The sequence below is a fragment of the Coccomyxa subellipsoidea genome (assembly GCF_000258705.1).
Source record: "Coccomyxa subellipsoidea C-169, whole genome shotgun sequence".
In the NCBI taxonomy this organism is placed as follows: domain Eukaryota; kingdom Viridiplantae; phylum Chlorophyta; class Trebouxiophyceae; family Coccomyxaceae; genus Coccomyxa; species Coccomyxa subellipsoidea.
Genome location: NW_005178041.1, coordinates 427,542 through 444,362, shown reverse-complemented (window position 1 = coordinate 444,362; position 16,821 = coordinate 427,542). Strand labels below are relative to the sequence as shown.

At 53.1% G+C, this 16,821-nt stretch overlaps 2 protein-coding genes across 2 annotated transcripts; one reads left to right on the top strand and one right to left on the bottom strand.

Moving 5' to 3' along the window:
- Nucleotides 1-3,092: 3,092 nt before the first annotated feature.
- Nucleotides 3,093-6,301, bottom strand: COCSUDRAFT_58851 (TRAUB-domain-containing protein; the record flags this gene model as incomplete). Its single annotated transcript, XM_005650799.1, has 9 exons — nucleotides 3,093-3,278; nucleotides 3,555-3,719; nucleotides 4,096-4,191; nucleotides 4,369-4,523; nucleotides 4,732-4,990; nucleotides 5,296-5,495; nucleotides 5,710-5,819; nucleotides 5,997-6,128; nucleotides 6,240-6,301. The coding sequence occupies 9 exons, from the start codon at nucleotides 6,299-6,301 to the stop codon at nucleotides 3,093-3,095; spliced, it is 1,365 nt and encodes a 454-aa protein (XP_005650856.1).
- A 988-nt stretch (nucleotides 6,302-7,289) lies between these two features.
- On the top strand, nucleotides 7,290-16,663 carry COCSUDRAFT_58850 (hypothetical protein; the record flags this gene model as incomplete). Its single annotated transcript, XM_005650798.1, has 22 exons — nucleotides 7,290-7,397; nucleotides 7,549-7,622; nucleotides 7,765-7,858; nucleotides 7,989-8,082; nucleotides 8,376-8,580; nucleotides 8,971-9,088; nucleotides 9,474-9,602; nucleotides 9,878-10,045; nucleotides 10,211-10,436; nucleotides 10,668-10,846; nucleotides 11,178-11,276; nucleotides 11,562-11,834; nucleotides 12,123-12,357; nucleotides 12,806-12,992; nucleotides 13,508-13,652; nucleotides 13,897-14,084; nucleotides 14,355-14,583; nucleotides 14,901-15,035; nucleotides 15,428-15,599; nucleotides 15,890-15,999; nucleotides 16,257-16,431; nucleotides 16,623-16,663. The coding sequence occupies 22 exons, from the start codon at nucleotides 7,290-7,292 to the stop codon at nucleotides 16,661-16,663; spliced, it is 3,384 nt and encodes a 1,127-aa protein (XP_005650855.1).
- Between the last annotated feature and the right edge of the window lie 158 nt (nucleotides 16,664-16,821).

Here is a 16,821-nt window from a genome sequence, read left to right as displayed (position 1 = left end):
AGGAGTGCAGTAATTGATCTTTTTTTCAATCTTGCTATGGCCGGCCGGCGCTGGGCCGCCGGCCGGGCCTGCAGGAGATTATCCGATGATCATGATGCATCCAACCAGGACCCAGTTCAGAAATCTTGAGGCTGCCAGTGGCCAATGCATAGTGCCAGTGGCCCTGATTGGCCACACATATAGGGTGTAGTCGATAAGATATATTACAAGAAAGGCCCCCGTGGTGCCCCAATTCACACAAAAATTCTGCTCAGGATGGACCAAACAAGCCATCGTGACACAGAATTGGACCCGGTTACCAACTGGATTTCACATGGTCCTTTAGCACAACAAATGCCCAGTGTCTGAGGCTGAGACATGGCGAGCTGCTGATGCTGAGGCATGCCCTCATGCGCATCCACAGCACCGGTGCCGCATCAAGATATGTTCCGCTGCCATTGCCAACTATGGATTTTAGGGGCGTTCAAAGAAGTTTAGGAGACTCCTCTTTCAGATTGCAAGCAATGCTGCATGCCGCAATGACTGCAGCAGTGCAGCAGCTAGCTGCACATCTACTTAAATGGCAAAGAAAAATGGCCTCCTTCAAGACTGTCAGAAGCAACGTGGATTGGAGATCCGACGTGGTCACTGAGGCCACTGCTGTGCTGTCTGTTCTCATCAGTGCACTTTATCAGTTTCCATATCCAAAGGGCCTTCCTGCTCAGGGAACTTCATCGTCCGGAAGTTGAACATGGAGAAATCACCAAGCTCGATTTTGCTCGCAGGTGCAATTGCCAGTGCCAGTGGAGGCATTTCCTCAAGTTGGCTGTCTGCCCGTAAATGCTCGTACATCTCGATGCATGCATTGAAGGTGGTCTGCGGCACTGCAAACACAGCCTGGACCTGCTCCAAGTCTGCCTCTGTTGAAGACAAAGCCTGCGACCAATTTCACGGCTGCTGATTTAGGATCCTGTCAAGAAAATATTCTGCCGTGCAAGCTCCATGCGGTGATACAGTTGTCTGCAAAAGGACATGGTCATTTGCAGTGTCCAATCAGGGGAGGGGTATTTGCTCACCACGCGGAAGATCACGGCAAGGCCTTGCACCCTGTCTTGCATCTCGGCAAGCTTAGCCTGCAGCGCCGGAAGCTGGGAGTTCTCATCAATGCCACCTTCTGGGACCCACTCATAGAGGACATCTTTGCACCGCCTCACAACATGCGGCGCAATGAAGAGGAATGTGTATTGCCTGCCAGGATCCTGTCCCCCTCTCATGACCTGCAGAAGGACTCACTGCAGTCAGTGCTAAGAGCTCTTGTCAGACAAGGCTGATAACCCTCTATGAATAATGGTGCAGACTGCACTGTGCAAATGCTTGCCACTGGCATGTTGTCAAACACTTGTTCCCGAATTGACCAATTCGTCGGCGTACTAGCTTGTCGGGGCAGGTGTGCAGGGAGGAGCAAACCTTGTCGAGCAGCAGAGTCATTTCCTTGATGAGATCCTGCTTTGTCTTGACAAGTCCCAGCAGTAGCAGTGACTGTTGCATGACCTTTCTCGCCTCTTCTGCCTCAAAAATATCTTTGTCATTGTCCACTGGCCCTGCCAAAGCATTCAAGGATGTGCAGTGTGGCAGAGGCAGCACAAGACATCAGGGGCTCTGAAGCCACTTCATGGCGCAGGCAAAAAGCATATTTCACTTGAGCGGGTAGCTTGGCAGGATATTTGGTCGTTGCAGTGTCACCATGGAAGTATGTCTCAATTGATCGTTCAACCAGTGTGCGACATCTCTTGCTTCGCCAAGCACTTGGTGGTACTTCCGGTAATGCCTCCATTCCTCCTCCCCTATGGCGAAGTCATGCATTGAATTCGAACTTTGAGAGTGAAATCCTTCCAGGAGAGTGGATTCCCTTCCAGGAATACTAAGCGATAGACTGCATTTCTAGGATCTGCACATGGCAAGCGTGCACGTCCACTTCTTACGCTCCGCGATCCCGCCATACAGCACAGACCCTTAAAGTCTGATGCACGGACTCCCACCGTGATTGATACCCCGAAACAGTGATTGACGTAGAAAAACTCACCCGTGATACACGTCCTTATCGGACGCCATCGCAACAATTCTGGCCAGGCCAAAGACGAACATTTCACAACTTGCCATCGAGTACCAGCGCTGCTTCACCTTGGATGCATAATGGATTGGCTGCGTGACCTTCTTTGTATAACTCGTGTTGAAATAGCTTGACTGGATCAGTTTGCATATCCTGCTTGCGTTGAGCCCGATATGATTGCAGGTGCTCATGAGATGAACAGGGCGCCTAATTAAGAGTCCTGATTGCATGCATCATGCAAATTCAAGATTATGCTGCTATACTTTCCTACTATCCTCAGCAAGGGTTGGTATAAGATGCCACCAACAAAGTACAGCAACGATCAGTCTTCAATCTGCGTAAGGAAGGTATAATCATATTTGTGCAGATACCGACCGGTCAAGGTTCACTGGCAACACTGTTAACAGTTCTTGCTAACGTTATATAATTATAATATCATATTATGTATGACTTGGTGAATCAAAGGTCGGATTGCAACTGATTGCCTTGCAAATGTACACGAGGCTGCCTCATGCGGCATGAGCTCCTGGTCAGCCTCAGAAGCAACAACAAGGTACTGTGCCCGCCGGCCCGGGCCCATGGGCAGGGCCTGCTAGTGTCCAACTCAGCTTATAATGCAATGCAGCAATTACTAATCTTTCTTCCTGCAGGCAACTCGGGGAAGAGAATTTTACCGATCCTACTGAGCAAAGGTCCATCAACAGTGCCTGGAAAAGCAAGACCTGCTTCGCCTTATCTTTCCCAGGGACTGCAGTATGACATTACAGTGCAAACTGTCACGCTTATTTGCTTTGGCTGTACAGATTTGGAAATGCCCCGGTCCATTCCACAGCCAATGGATGCCAATGGCATCATGCCATTCACAGAAAAAACACAAGACTTGCTCTTTTTACGTCCCTGGGCACAGACAAGGATTGAAAACCGTTCTGTCTTTCAGGTCAATTCAACCCAATCATGACAATCTGGCCTTACTCCTTCTGGCCTCACAGTAAGCAACAGTGGTTCATGCTCCGCCTGCCATGCTTCTGCCCTGGCCGAACAGATTGGCAAACAGCTGTGTTGCCAGCGTGGGCGCCTCTGCACGCTCCACAGGTGTCATGAAGTGAACAAGTTTTTCCATGACCTGGTACCTCAGCTTTCGCCCCTTGGAGGCGCGCCGATCCACTTTCTTGCGCTTCTTTTTGCCCCCCTGCGATAGACAACACGCAAAAGGTCAGATGTGCTGCAACAAGACAGGCTGGATCAGTCTCCTAAGACCCACACAATCCAGCAGAGCACTCTTCCACAGAAAGTGCAGCACTCTCTGCCAGCCCAGCGCTGTGGCCCGTCCATAGTAGCAAACGGAGGCATGCAGCAGCCCAACGCACCGCCTTGGACACTTGCGCGCGACAGCACGAACAGCGACACATGTACATGCCATGCTGATGACTCTATATCTCAGCTGAAGGAGACCTAGCATGCGCACCTGTGCGGAGGCGTTGACCGCTGCAGCGTCCACCCCGCTGCCCTCCAAGAATTCCTTCAGCAGCTGCTGGTAGAACTCTCCATCATCAAACGTCTCGGCATCGCGCGCGTCCAACACAGTCTCATCAGGCTCGTCCTCATCATCTGCATCCTCGTCCTGGTCTGCCTGCATCTAGAAGCATGTTGTGTCACATGACGGCACAGATGTGACGGGTATATAGACCAGACTAGTCCACTTTGGATACCGGTGGTCCCGAAAGGCCATCGGCGATCTGTAACATAAGGGCTGGAGGAGCACAGGAAGGAACAGTGGCAATGCATGCACATGCTCTCAGGTGCCGTCACATGATGGCACATGGTGGCTGGAGGAGAACATGTGAAGGTGCAGGACCCCCGCCAGCGGCTGCCATTTAAGCCCAGCATGATCTACCAACCACATGCAAGCTGCATTCTGGCATGCATGCCCCGCAACATATCCAAAGACTTCATGCCAGCAACACCTCCAGAATGTAGCTCTCAATTACAAAATAAGATAGACCTACCTGAGCGGACGCCCGCCCCATCAAGGGCCTGATTTGAGCGGTCATCAGCTGCGTGCGTTGCACTGCCGGTCCAGAGTCCGTCACTAATGCTGCGACCTGCATAGCCAGTATTAATGTTATATTTAAAAAAATTGAAAAATGCTTTCCAAAATGTGGTGACCACTGAAAACCTGACATGCAAGGGTTGAAATGCAGACTCAATATACCAGAGCACAATCCTGTCATGTGCATGCATGAAGGGTAAAAGGGAATGGCTGACATGACAGGGTGTACCTGTGAAGAGAGGCTCTGATTGAGGGCGCGTAAGTTGTTGCGGAGAGCGCCACTGCCTGTCATCAGCATGGTCTTCCGGTGCCACCTGTCCATTGATGCGTCCCGGAAAGGAGCGAAGCTCCCATACGCCGCATTCATTCTGGCCCACTTGGTCCCTGCACAAGGAGCAGCTGCGCACGCTCAGCAATTGCCTTCGACAAAGCCCATACTGCCAAGAGTATTGCAGCCCGCGCAAGAGATAGAGCATGCTGATATCCTTTGTTGGGCTTTGTGTCCATGAACCATCACAGCGGATCACCCAGGGTCCTGCGATGGGCTCAGAAGAGCGGCATGGAACAGTCGCAGGAGGCGACAGATGCTCACCAGACAATAAGTCATCCCCGGCAGCGCCGTCTCGGCCGCGCTTCTTGCCGGTTTTACCCATGACGGCTTCTGCTGGCGGCTCGGTGGCGGCGGCTGCCGCGCGGTCAGGCACGCGCTCAAGCAGCTCGTCGTGCAAGTCCAGGAGTGAGTCAAGGGTGGCGGCTGCGCCGTCGGCCAAGCCGTGGAAGCCTGACCGCAGCTCTGGCGCCACCGCGCATGCCGCCACATGCATGTGCGGCCGGACCAGCCTGTTGGACGCCTGCGCGCAGATCACCGCAATGAGCAGAGTCTCTATGCAACGCTGTTCCATGCACAGGCTCTTAATTCAATGAAGACATGTGGGGCATCGTATTCACTGCGCCCTTTCTCAATCCCCTTGACAGCACTGGATTGCTGTCTGCAAGGAATAAGCGAAGTGCAAAGGGAACTGTCATGCAGGCAGAATGGGTCACATGTCAGCACCAGATGGAAGCTGTCCCCTGCAAGATATCGCCTACAGACTGTGCTTGGTATGCAGGTGGGGCCATGGCAGAGTGCCATGCATAAACCAAAGGAGCCACTCACCTGCAGGCAGCTCTGCAGGAGGATCCGCAGCTCGAGCATGCGCTCCCACAGGGCGCGCTGGTTCTTCACCGCTGTCCCCTTTGCCCTTTCACGCGCCGCCCTGTCCCGGTTAGTAATTGCCATGTCAGCGGCGGTGGTGCCGGCCCTGGCCGCCTCAAACTCGCGCTCCAGCGCAGCCGCCTCCTCATCGACCTCATCCTCTGTGGGTCAACAAGAGCTCTTGCATTGTGGAACAAAACACAGTGACGGTGTGAAGTTCACAAAGCTGAACATGGGAGTCTTTCAAGCTTGCACATGGGATGCTGCATAAGAAATTTATTTTCATGTACACATAGCTGAACATGGTATTCTATCATACTTGCGCATGGGGATGAAACCACTGACCTGATGTTGAGCCTTGATCTTGATTGTCACCAAAAATATCTGCCCCATTTGTGACAGCAGATTCTGGCTCTGCTCTGGCCCCCTGCTCATCCCCCAGCTGCCCCTCTGACTCGTACTCCTCAGAACCTGTCTCCACGTCCCTACAAAATGTGCAGTGGATCAATTCTACTATCTCATCCACGCCCATCCCGGTCCTGCCAGCATTAACGAGGGTGATGTCCAGAAGATCCGAGCAGCAACTACTTGGTGAAATTTCTCACTGAACAGATGGCCCAGAACGTGGGCCCTGGCCAGCAGCATGGGAAGGGAAGACTCACTCGTCTTCTGAAATGGCGTCCTCAGATTCATCACCAAAGACGGCGTCTCGGCTGACCCTTCTTCCTTCATACTCTGGGTCATCCAAGTCTATGCCTCCCCTAAGCGGCAGCCCCTTCTCTCCCTTCCTTGGCCTGCACACATGATAACGCTGATTTTTTCGCCATTTACAGGATCAGATCAGATCCTGAATGTCTACGCCTGCTTCGCCGCCTCAAAGTGGGCGGTTCGACGTATCACCTCACCTGTGGTGCCCATTTTCGAGCTCATCATCTGTCTCTTCCACCACAGCATCCTCTCCAAACATCCCCGCTTCAGGATCATGCTCTGTGCACAGGAAAGCCAAGTTCAAGACAGGCATTGAGCTAGACTGAGAGCAAGAACTCCAGACACCAGGGTGGAGGCAGGGTGAAACACCAGATGGTATTTATCATCTATGCAACAGTTGTTATCCGTTGTAATAGTGATCTGGAGCATTATCCATCAGACTACCTCTAGTGGGCGCAGTAGTCGCCAAGTCTTCTAGCTCTTCCGCTAGAGTCTTCTTTCGCACCATGGTGGTGCAATCGACAAAGAAACCTTTAGAAATTGGTTTTCAACCTAAACTTTTGGATTGAAAAGTCCGAGGCCTTTCACAAGGGATTATTGTGCTGGCTAGTAAACCGGATGTTGCCCAAAGAGTCACTGAAAAGGCGATTAGTAGTACGAGATGCAGACGTACAGCTTGCTATTAGGCAATCTTGGCAATTTGATGTTATACTTTAGAAATATTCTATCAATTGCACTGGCACGGTAAAAGGAAAGTATTGCTCGCTCAGCTGGTAGGCATAGGGCTTGGACGCCAAGGGTAGAGATAAACGTTGAAGGGTCGTTCTGGGGCTTTCTCCATCAAGTGTGGCAAAAGTTTCCCAGCAATGGCAAGTCGTGCCCAATGAACTCAGAAATCCCGAAGATAGACCATGAAAACAATGTATGTGTGCAGTATCAACGAAAGGGATAGCTATCAAATACCACGTATATCTTGATTCCCGACGTCAGTAAAGCGTTCAATCGGTAAAAAATATCATGGACAATAGTCATGCGAAAGCTTATTTATATCGCATTTGAATTGACCGAGGCAAAGCTGCCTCAGGCAGGTTAGAAAGAGCATATTGATGGTTAATGACGACTTGATGTGAGGTGAGGAGCTGGCTGCAGACTCAACATTGCGATCAATGATTGCTCATTGTATTTTGTCATTTATATCGAGTGTTACCAGGTACCTTTTGTAAACAAGAAGAAGCCACCTTGAATAGATGGTCTCGGCGTATCGCACATCCTCCTCCAACGGTGGAGGTGGGAGGGGCATGGGGATCAGTGAGGCACAGCATAATGCTGAGGCATTGTTTGAGAGCCAAACGGTGGTGGAGATACGGGAGGCATGTCTCACAATCAATCTTCCAAATCTTCCAAGTCCCATCCTGCAAAATTTCAGTGGAGAAGAAGACACTGATTGGTCTTCACTGGCCAAAAGAAATGGGGAAAAACACTTATTGTTGCTTACGTGTCACGCAGGTGGAAACAAAGACCAAGGTTGACATTGAGGACAAGAAGAAGCAGCTCCGACTGCTAGTGGGCAACTCCTACAGGTGAGTCCTCCTTATAGCACCAAGGCTGAAGGCTTCACAACAGTCTGCACACAATTGCATCCTTCTTTACTTCCATGTGAAAGAGCAGGTTCTTGGGATGGCTAACACTGGTACACCAACTGGAGTTTGGTGCACTGCCCAGGGACTTGATTTCCAGTGCCGATACAATTCTGGACATGACAACTTGTTGCAATGGGGTGGTGACCAACTTGAAGGAGATCCAGGTGGCCTTCCTGGTCCTTGCCATTCCAAAGTGAACCTCAAGCTTGTAATCCCCGACTTTAGACTTCTTATCTGAGCTAGTCTGCACTGTATTCGGAGAAATGTGATCAGACTGAGTTACTAAATGATTCTTGTGTCACACAGGGAGGACTTGCAGAGTTTAAGGCTGATGTGTCCCACGGCGAGCAGAACGAAAAACAGACCTCTGCATCCAGCGAGGAACGCCTTGCACTTTACTGTGCGTATTACCCCCTCCCCCACATCACCACCAAGTGCCCTGCATGCAAGGGTGGTTACAGTATGCGGACATTGGCTCTTGCTTCTTTGCATGCACCATACATCCAGGAAGGACATTGTATCTCTCATACATGCAGTACATTGCAATCCATGTATGCCGACCTTTCAGCGATGCATGGCGAGAGATCTTGCAGGCTCGCATGTTTGCAGTGCATGCTAAGCTTCTGCATGTGTAAAGAGCTTGCTGTTTTTAAAGATGCTTGCCGAGCTCATTTCCAATGCGTGTGGGCGCAGCATTGGGCGGGCGGGTCAAGTACCTGGTGGACACCCCGGAGATTATCTGGGGCTGCCTGGACGCTCGCGAGTTCCTGGCAGCTGCCCGGCGCCTGCTGCGCGCCTCCCATGTACACTCCACTCTCATGGCTGGGCCTCAAAGGTCCCTTGTGGACCGCCGCTTCCCACTAATAGCACATCTGTGGCCCAATGCCCGGAAGTTCAGGTGAGTAAAAGTTCTTTCCTGTATGCTGCTCTGTCTCTACTGCAGTGGACATGATAGCAAATAATCTGTTCTTCAGCAGACTATCACAATTGGTGTACTGTCTAGTCATGCCTGCTAAGAAGTTGCCAGTCATGCCTGGCTCACGCTGACTGTATGTCATGACTGCATGTCAGCATGTCAATCATGCTGCATGTTTGCTGCTTCCTGCATCGGGACAGGCGCATGGTTCTGCATGTGTCGTTGGTGCATGCATGCCTCAGTGGGAGCCCAATGTCGACCCCATCTGGACAAGCATCAAGCAACGATGGACATGCTAAAGCTAGCTGACATGCAGGGTGCTCTCTCGGATGCATCACATTGTAATGTGACATGTGTGGCATGTGGCTGCAGGGAACAAATCCTGGAACTGGCCAGTCAGTGGCTTCGGTCTGAGGCCGTGCTCCCTCCCGCTGAGGTTGCCACGACTCTTGCAGCTGTGGCGTTTCTGCAAGACCTTGACACCACCCAGGTATATTATCTGTCACCTTTAAAGAAGAAGCACACACACTCTCCAGGGACTTCCCAAACCCGCTTGATGTGACAGACTGACAGACACTGACAGAAACCTTGTCTGCTTTCTCTGTGGTAGCTCTCCACAATTTCATGGGGGACATGGGGTACTGGTCGTAGATATTACCATGCAAGGAAGAATGACTATGCATTGATCTGAAATTATGGCTATTTTTTGGAGGCTAGTCTTAATGACCCAACTCCAAGCTTGTCTTGCAACCATGTGACAGGGGGTTGAAGATGGTACCTGTTCCTTCATATTGCAACACGTATTGTGCATTATGGAGATGTGACGGCCAACGATATTCAATATATGCAGCTGTCTGAGGCTCATGTGTCGACAGGTGCTGGAGTCTTTCCTTGACGCCAGGCGAGCGTGGGTGATCAGTGCTTTGGAGAGAGCGCTTGAGAAGGGGCCATTGTCTGTTCAGGAGCTCTCCCACAACCTGGCAAAAGTGTCAGCACAAGTCCAGGTCTTCTCACACACAGACCCACTAATTAATCCCAGAGCTAGCTCTTTCCTGCCGGGATATTTCTTTCAAACAATTTTATTGATTACTCTTCACAAGTCTCTTGCAGGCACAGACTTCTTCTTTCTACAATTGCTCTTTTAGCAAAGGACCATTGGCCTGTTGCGCGCCAAGCAAATTCACACTTCTGCATTGTGTGGGAAAAAAGCAATGCCTGCACTGAGTTTTTCGAATGAGTGATAGTGTATATAAGGAAATTGGTGCATGATTACCTGCAGGAGACTATCTGCACGGTGGGTGAGGTGTTCCTGTCGAAAGTGTCAGGACTGGAGCGCCAGCCGCTGCTGCCACAGGCGGCGGCCAATGACGGCCTGGCCGGTGCAGCGCTGCTCTTCGGGCCGGTGCCCAGCGGGCAGACTGGGCAGTCCGATGCAAAAGCCTGGCAGGTACACCTTCTGCCTCAGTATTTCTCTTTATGTGGCGATTGGTAGTGAAGTGTGATCAACTTGGTTGTCTGGTCTGAGTTAGCCTCATGCAGCAAGGGTTATGCAGCAAGGTATTAATGAGATGACAACCATGTGAGTATGTAAATGGTGTGTTTGCCAAAGCAGGCCCGCAGCAGCGAGATGGCTGCGCGGCTGACGGCGCTGCCGGCTGCCGATGCGGCCGCGGCGTGCAGCCGGTGGTTGGAGCGCGCAGCAGCCGACGCGCGGCCGGCACTGGGCCGGCTGCTTCAGGGCTGCACAGCTGCTGCTGCGCTGTCCAGTACCGAGCAGACCCTGCATGCAGCCATTGCGGCCTGGCGGCATGAAGCTCCTGCAGAGGATCCAATTCCAGGTACATAAATATGTTCAATGTCCAGATTGCCGGACCCATTACTTCCCATTTCCGATCAATAAATGAGCACTTGTCTCTGCGGCGCCTGCATTCAACAAACAGGGGACCACCCCATGGAGACTTTTGCACTTCTTCAGTCAAAGTCTACAATATCTCAGGAAGGCGGCTTTACCAGATTGACATTCAAATGAAGGCGGCCATGAAAATGGTGCCGTTGCTGCTATTATGCAGATGTGCTATCGCCGACCAGCCGGACACCGCACAGTGCGCGCAGCGACGCCTTCAGCCCCTTTGCAGCCGTGCAGCTGGATGGAGGCGCCAATTCAGGCACCATGCCAGACACCTGGGAGGCGGTCTGCGAGTGGGTGCTCGGGCAGCGAATGGACCTCTGGGACGCCGTTTTCGAGCCAGTCTTCCTGCAGGCAAGCTTTCTTGGCCCCTCTCAATTTATTGCAGTCGACGTGACCCTGAGATTCAGCTTGAGCTCCTACACATGACGACACTTGTTCAGCTCCAGGATACAGTGCAACAAGCTTAGATTGAGAGTGATTTACCGAGGAAACCTATTTAGACATTGACGGGGATAGCATTCCCTGCAACCGAGCATGATCCAATATTGGCCATCCCGCAAAGACACTACACTACAAGTTCTTGTTGGCGCTTGTTTTCGAGGTTGCATGCTGCTGCAATTGGGCTTTGATGCTAGTAAATCCGTGCTGAATGTTTGCTTTGTGGCTGCAGAGGGCTAAGGAGTTGATTGAGGAGTCCTTCCATGGCATAATTGCTGCTATGGAAGCTCCACTGTCCAGCAGCCTCGATGCAGCCAAGCAGGCCCATGCGGTGAGAGGCCTCTCTGCTCCATTTACTCTGTTCACTTGGATACCCTAGTGTCAATGAGCCAAATTTCAAAGCAATTTTGACATCTGCATCTTCTTGTGTCAATGTGCCTGTTTGTGATCGAATCTCAATGAACCTCAAGAGCCTAATGCTGTGCGCATCCCGGTGTGCAGAGTTGCATCTTGCTGTCGTTTGATGGCATATATTATGTTCATCAGACCTCCCTGAGTTCCCAAATAAGCCTCAAGGCAGGTAGCTCTTTTGAAAGAAGTGCGTGTTGAAATACAGGCGCCTGCCGGAGCATTCCAGGCACCTTCCTGGCCGGAGGACGCCCCCTCATTCGCGCCGTCAACTCCCACGCGGTCAGCTCCGCGAAAGCGCCTGCGCATGGACAGGGCAAACGATGAAGCAGATCAAAGCGCAGCGCAGACCAGCCAGGGAAGCGGGGCTGACACAGCAGCCAGCCAAAACTGGCGCCTGCATGTGCGCGAGCTGCAGACAGTTATGGACGGCGGCCTGAGAGACGCGCTGTCCGGAGCGCTGCTCCTGCTTAAGAAGCCGGTGAGGAGCCCTTACACGCCCTTTCATCTTGCAGAAATAGGACGGATCTCATGGGACACTGCGTGCTTGTTGAGAAGGAGAAGTCATGCATGCATGGTTGCTTGACTGGCTCGTAAACGTGCTGCATTGCAAATAAAGTGGGAGGCATATTATGCTTGGTGTTGGTACCCACACTCCGAGTTGCCTTCCCAGTAATAATAAACTGACCTCTGTGAAGAGTTAGCTTGGGTTCCTCTGCTGCATATGCAGTATTGCATGCAATCAACTGATGGGTTTCTGGCATGGCAGGCCAAGGAGAAGCAGCGGTCCGGGTGGGAGCAGTGGAGCAGCCGCGCCAGTGGTGCCGGCCGAGCCGCGCGCGCGCCGACCGGCCGCGCCGCCATCCTGGAGCCGCACATCCAGCAGGCATGCGCGGCCGCGTCTACCGCCGTCGCCTCGGCGCTTGACGGCCGGCTCGGCGCGCTGCCGCCGGCCGCTGACGGCGGCGCCGGGGCCGCTGTTGTGGAGCAAGCTCTCCTACTCGGTGCGCCCCTGCTGCTTGTGTATGTCACCCTCAGGCAAGCGCTTGACCTCCAGGCAGAGGATTGTAAAGGAGGCAGCAGATCCTTAATACAATGCATGGTGGAAATTGACTATGGCAATATGCCGTAGCTTTTTCCTTTCGCATCCATATTATGTAAGAATGCTCCTCCGCATGGCCAAGCACATATGGCCTATTTCCCTGGCTACTTGGTGATGCCAAGGCCGGAAGAGTGACATCATGAGGACTCGTATGGCGGGGACATGCATGTTGCACAGTTGCCTTCATGCTTCACTCTCAATCCTCCCCATCCCGTGACACAGGAAGTTTTCCTAAAAGGATGATGCACCTGAGATATCCTAATGCGGGAGTTTCCTCCTGATCATCAGCAAATTCCCCGTGTCTTCAGGGATGGTAAGCAGGTTCTGAGTGCATGCGGGGTGTTTTGCAGGTCGCCTGAGCGCCTCTTTTGGCGCGCACAGCACCTTCCTGCCTGTGGTCCTGGGCCCACCTGAAAATTGGCGCGGCGCTCTCTCAGACTCCGCCTCAGCCAAACAAGGCGCACTGCAGCAGCGTGCAGCCACAAGCAGCGTTGCCACTGCTGCGCAGCACCTTGAGTCTCTGCAACTAGAATTTGGGTCTGTCCCACACCAACATGCCACGCAATGCACGTCGCGCAGAGCCCTCTTGTTTTGGCGTGTCACTGTAGTTGCGCAGACTTAGTACTGCACCCATGCATTGTCTGATATGAGTCTCTCAGACCAGCTCAACTCCTACGATTGGTCAGTGCTCATACTAAGAGCAGCAGGATTATGAATGCCTTGTGCTCTCGGGGTATCTCAGGCCGTACAAGCGCATGCATGCATTTTTGGCAGAGAGAGAGACGCACATTGGCCCGTCCCCTTGGGACTCCCAGTGCTCAAGTCATAGTCGCAGCAGCAGGATGACAAATGCCTTGCGTTGAGTGCAACCCAGGTGGCTCAAGTAATACCAATAGCAGGACAATGACGAATGCCTTGTGTTGATTAATAAATCGGTGGCTCAAGCCATGCCAACAGCAGCAGGATGACAATGCCTTGTGTTGGTTCACAAAATGGTGGCTCAAGTGATGCAAACAGCATGAGAATGACGAATGCCCTTTGTTGACCCACAGATCGGTGGCATTGAAGGCGCACAGCATTTGGGCCAAGTGGGCGGCGTCGGCGTTGGGGCGCCAGCTGGCAACAGGCATGGAGCACGACCCAGCGCTCACCTCGCACACCCCACTGCGCAACTGGGCGGACACCGTCGTCAAACATGTGAGCTTCTCCACATCCAGCATAATCTTGTTCTTACTTATTCGTGATGTCAACAATTGTATGCTCTGAAATTTGCGAAGGGGCATGGGTGAGGCAGATGCGCAATTTTAAAGGCTGGCTGGATCAGCTAGAAGGAATTAAAACGCGTGTCCAACAGAAGCCACAGTGTGTGCGCTGCTAGGGCCTCGATGGTAGCATTAATATCTACGTATCTAGTATTATTCATCCATCTGTGCCGATCCAGGAGGATGAGCTGGGCGGACCGGCGGAGGAGATGCGCTTCCCGCTGCCGGCCGCGCCATCTCCGGTCGCACAGGCGGCGCTGCTTGCGGCCTGCCGAGAAGTCGCGCGCGCTGGCGGCCACGCCGTCTCGGAGCCTGCCCTTGCGCTGCTCGCATGGGAGCTCGGGAACGCCGTCCTTGCTGCCTTCAGGTGTGTGAACAGATCTTTTGCCCATGTACTGAGATTCTCTGTGGTCTTCTTTGCGTAGACACAGCGCTGTCCTTGCAGCCCTTTACCAGCGGCCATTCCTATTTTGTGGTCCTCAGCTGGATGGAGACTTGAGCTGAATGCAATATAGCCAGCTTCATTGGATATTCCTTCGCGAGAAGACAGCTGCCTTCCTCTTGATTTCTTCTGGGTGCACCCTTTCTACCATACCAAAGGTCAAGAGCGACAGTACCACCACCCGCTTGCCTGCAGGGATGTGCTGCGGCTAGGCAACTCCCTGGACAGGGCCATCACAGAGAAGGGCGTCCTGCAGCTGCTGTTCGACCTGCGATTCCTGCGCAACTCCCTCGCAGGCGGCCGCCCCGCCGCGGCCGATGCCGGCCCGGCTGCAAATGCGCGCCTGGCCAGGAGCGGCGGTTCCAGCACCGCAGCCCTCTCGCAGCGCAAGCGCGCATTCTCCGACATCGAGAGCGCTCTGCAGGTGGGATCTGCAAAGCCGTATGCATGTTGTGCCATGTGCGCAGGCAGTTTGTGGCAGCTCGGCTGTATTACTCTAGTTAATGCCCTCTGTGCGCCTGGTCCATGCATATACATTGTACACTGGTTCTGGCTTGCCAGGAACCTTGCCTGCTCTTAGTTTCAATCTAAGAGACTTGAAGAGCAGCAGTGGTTTTCAGAAAGCCAGAAGCACTGCAATCTTCACGTGCATGTCCAGCCTTAGAACCTCCTTCATAGGAATCTACTTATTCAGAAGATCTCAATCGGAGCGCCACAACATGCAGCTCTGACACCTTGCAGGAGCGTCTGGACCCCATCGACTGGGCCACCTATGAGCCCTACCTCTGGGCAAACGAGGCCACGCTGCGCCCGCGCACAGCAGTTCTCTTTGGGCCGATCACTCGCTTGGCGCGCGCTGACGGCAGCGTTCCCTCGGTATGACGCAAAAGACGACTTCGTGTGACTTATGACCGTCAATGACAACATTCATGCGGCGGTATGACATGACTGGAGACATATGCGCATTCCCTTACATGGTCATTCACCCATCCTGCATGACAGGGCTGTCAGGCCATACACCAGACTGTGGCTGATTGGGATACAGTGTAGTTGCTTAAGAGAATAGGAATGCGGACATCAAAGCAGAGCGAGCAACGGAGAATAGGGAGAAGGGCTGCCTTGCAAGTGCACGCCATGCAACAACAATAAAATGCCCCCCCGGCCCAGGAGCATTAAATGACCGCATTGCATACAAGTGCGGCTGGATGAGGGTAAGGGCACACCAAAATGAGTGCGCAAGGTAACAGTCAGATCATGCATTGTAACAGGGAGCAGCCCCCGGGATCGGCCGCGGCGCGCCGGCCGGGGAGGCGAATGTGATGGCGGCCGCGCCACAGGCCCCCCGCTTCGCGTATCTCCCCATCTCCACCCCCTCGCTGGGGGGCGCTGCTGGGGCGCGACGGCCGGGGGCGTTCCCCTCCGGGACCCCCACCTTTTCGGGTGCGCAAACGATTTCCTCAGTGCACCATGTCTTCATGAGTTGGATTTTGCCAGGCAGGAGATGCAGCAGGAGCCAGTATTAGTCCATGCTAGAGTCCTCCTTGTCAGAGTTGCTTGGGCATAATGCGTTTGGATGCTTGAGACTTTGCTTTTCAACGAACCCTGCTGACCCTTCATCAATATCGGATGCTCTCTGGTCGTCTGAAACAGGACAGGCAGGGATTTGGGCGGTGCTTTATGTCTGTAACGGCTTGATGCTTGCATGCTGATTGGCTGGTGCATGCATGCAGGCATGGAGAAGCACTTGGGCGACTACTCTTTCTCCGGGCTGTCAACAAGGGGCGAGGAGGGCAGCCTTGCCGAACAGGCCGCACAGAGCGCCGCTGCCTCAACGTTCGAGGTAAGCACTGGCCGCAATAATGGTGGTACTTGCTGGCTTGTCAAACATCATGTTGGGCTCCACGCATTTAGTCAGGCCTGTCCCCATACTTCATTTAGCAATCCATTCAAACCCAAGGACTCGGCGATGTCATCTCTGCGATTTGCTGATGATTTGGACCGTGCACATCCAGGCACTTGCATGGTATGCAGTTTCTGTGTGGGCATCTCTGTGTCTACTGTACGAAAACCAAAATGCCGCTATTGGTGCATGCGCAGGCGCTGCAGAGTAAGATCACCAGCCAGAGCCAGCGGCTTGGAGTCTTCGGCTCGATGCTGGGAGACAAGGCCGCAGAAGTGACGGCCATGGCGCAGCAGAGCTTTGGTGACATCTCGCTGCCATCAGCGCTGACGTCAGCGCTCGGCACCTCCGGCACTGACCGCAGCGCCGCCGGTCTGCTGTCCACCTTCCGCGGAAGCTTCCATACGGCTTCCTGAGCCGCCGCAGAAAAGATTTCCACCCCGGATTCCCCCCGGCTGGCCGCCCACCCGGGGGACTTGGTGATTGGCATAAGGGCAGTGGGGGCCCATATACAATTTAGAAGCAGCCTAAATGGACCCTATTGCATGCGTGGTGCACAGCAGGCAGTCTGCTGTCTGCCGCGGCCGCGGCATATGTCATGTGACCTGCTGATCCCCCAGAGAAGAATAGAAAGAAAATAGCCGTCGGGAGTGTCTTGTCGAGCTGAACTAAGAACAGTACTGAGCTGCTCTTGTGAGTATGGTGTGATACAATGCACTCATTCCAGAATGGTGTGTGATGAAGAATGAAACAGGTACTGTG